This window comes from Monoraphidium neglectum, assembly GCF_000611645.1.
Source record: "Monoraphidium neglectum strain SAG 48.87 unplaced genomic scaffold scaffold05318, whole genome shotgun sequence".
NCBI lineage: Eukaryota > Viridiplantae > Chlorophyta > Chlorophyceae > Sphaeropleales > Selenastraceae > Monoraphidium > Monoraphidium neglectum.
The window spans coordinates 1-1543 of record NW_014008312.1 but is presented as its reverse complement, the minus strand read 5'-3'; the positions used below and the strand labels follow the sequence as shown (position 1 = coordinate 1543).

At 70.1% G+C, this 1543-nt stretch overlaps 1 protein-coding gene across 1 annotated transcript in view; it reads left to right on the top strand.

The window, feature by feature from the left end:
* Positions 1-1521, top strand: part of MNEG_15430 (SNF2 family DNA-dependent ATPase) — a gene marked incomplete at both ends in the record, with an annotated part of 3901 nt that extends 2380 nt beyond the window's left edge. The window contains 4 exons of the mRNA XM_014036099.1: positions 52-159; positions 514-553; positions 932-1097; positions 1367-1521. Coding sequence (XP_013891553.1) covers positions 52-159; positions 514-553; positions 932-1097; positions 1367-1521 — 469 coding nt within the window. The remainder of the gene's footprint in view (positions 1-51; positions 160-513; positions 554-931; positions 1098-1366) is intronic.
* Between the last annotated feature and the right edge of the window lie 22 nt (positions 1522-1543).

Below are 1543 nucleotides of genomic sequence, written 5' to 3'. Positions count from 1 at the left end.
GCCCCGCCCCGCCCCTCCCGGCCGTGCCGCGCTGCGCCCTGATCACCCCAGGGGGCCCCACCTGGTGTGTGCGCCGGCGTCGCTGCTGGACAACTGGGCGCGCGAGATCGGCCACTGGTGCCCAAACCTGCGGGTCCTGACCTACCACGGCAACAGCAGGTCGGATGCATGTGTGTGTGTGTGTGTGTGCAAGTGTGTGTGTATGTGCGTGTGCATGTGTGTTATGAGAGGTCCGCTGCACGAAGCTCGCAGCGCGGAGCCCGCAGCAAGCGCGTGTTGCCTGCCTCCCATGCGCGTCGCGTTTGGGTGCCCACGCGTGCTGTCGGCTGCGCTCGACTGTGCAGGGTGCGAGTGCGGGGCGGCGGCGCTGCACGCGTCAGCCCAGCCGCGTCAAACATGCGTGCCAGTCACGTACAGTTGGAGGGTGCCTTGCGGCGGGCGCCTCTCGCCACCCCTGTGCACCGCGTGTGCGCCCAGGATCACCCGCCCTCACACCGTGCGCCCGCTCCCCAGGGAGGAGACGCGCGGCCGCCTGGAGGCATGGCGTATCAAGGTGTGGCCACCCCCCACGCGACGCTCGCGTGCTGCACGGTCGCTGTCGCCTCGGCTGCGGGGCGCGGCCGCCGCGGCCCGCTGCCAGGGGGCCCGTCTGCGCGCGCCGCTCCCGCCGCCGCCGCCGCTTCCCCTCCAAGCAGACACCCCCGCCGTCCCGCAACGGAGGATGACAAAACACCACCTCCCAGAAGCGCCAGTGCTTTGATGCAGTCACGCGTGCAGCCAGCAGCCCCGGGGTGTGCAGCAACAGTCAGCAACCTGGCTCCTGGCCGCGGCGCCCTGCACCCTGAACCCTTTGAACCCCCACGCGCCTGCAGCTTGCCGGGGCTCGACACCCAGCAAGTTATCGCCCCTTGCACCACCCATGCGCGTGCAGGTGGCTGAGGCGCTGGACCGCGGTGACCTGAAGCAGCCGCCCCCCGGCTACATCCGCCCCGGGGACGAGGCCTTCAACGACCCGCTGGAGCGCCGCGGCCGCGGCGGCGGCGGCGACGACGACGACGAGGAGGAGGGCAGCAGCGGCAGCGACACCGTCAGCGAGGGTGCGGGGGCCAGGGCTTCGCGGGCGTGGGCTGGGCTGGGCTGGGGTGGTCGCTTGACCGCGCAGGGTGGTGGAATGGCACTTCCCTGGGCATTTTTGTCAACGCCCACCATAACACACACACACACACACGCGCGCGCGCGCGCGTGCGCGAACACACACGCACGGCACACACACACACACGCGCGCGAACACACTCGCAAATTGCACCCGCCGCACGCTCCACAAAGCCACCCGGAAACCCCAACGCCCCTCCTCACAAACTCCCAGAGGAGCCTGACGGCGTGGCGGTGGCCGCCTACCTGTCCAAAACCAAGGAGCTGCTGGATGAGGACGAGCACAACATAGCCACCGGCCAGGGCGCGTTCGACGTCATGCTGACGACATACTCCATGTTTGAGCGCGAGAGCCAGAGGCACACGTGAGGGGGGTGGGGGGTGTGTGGGG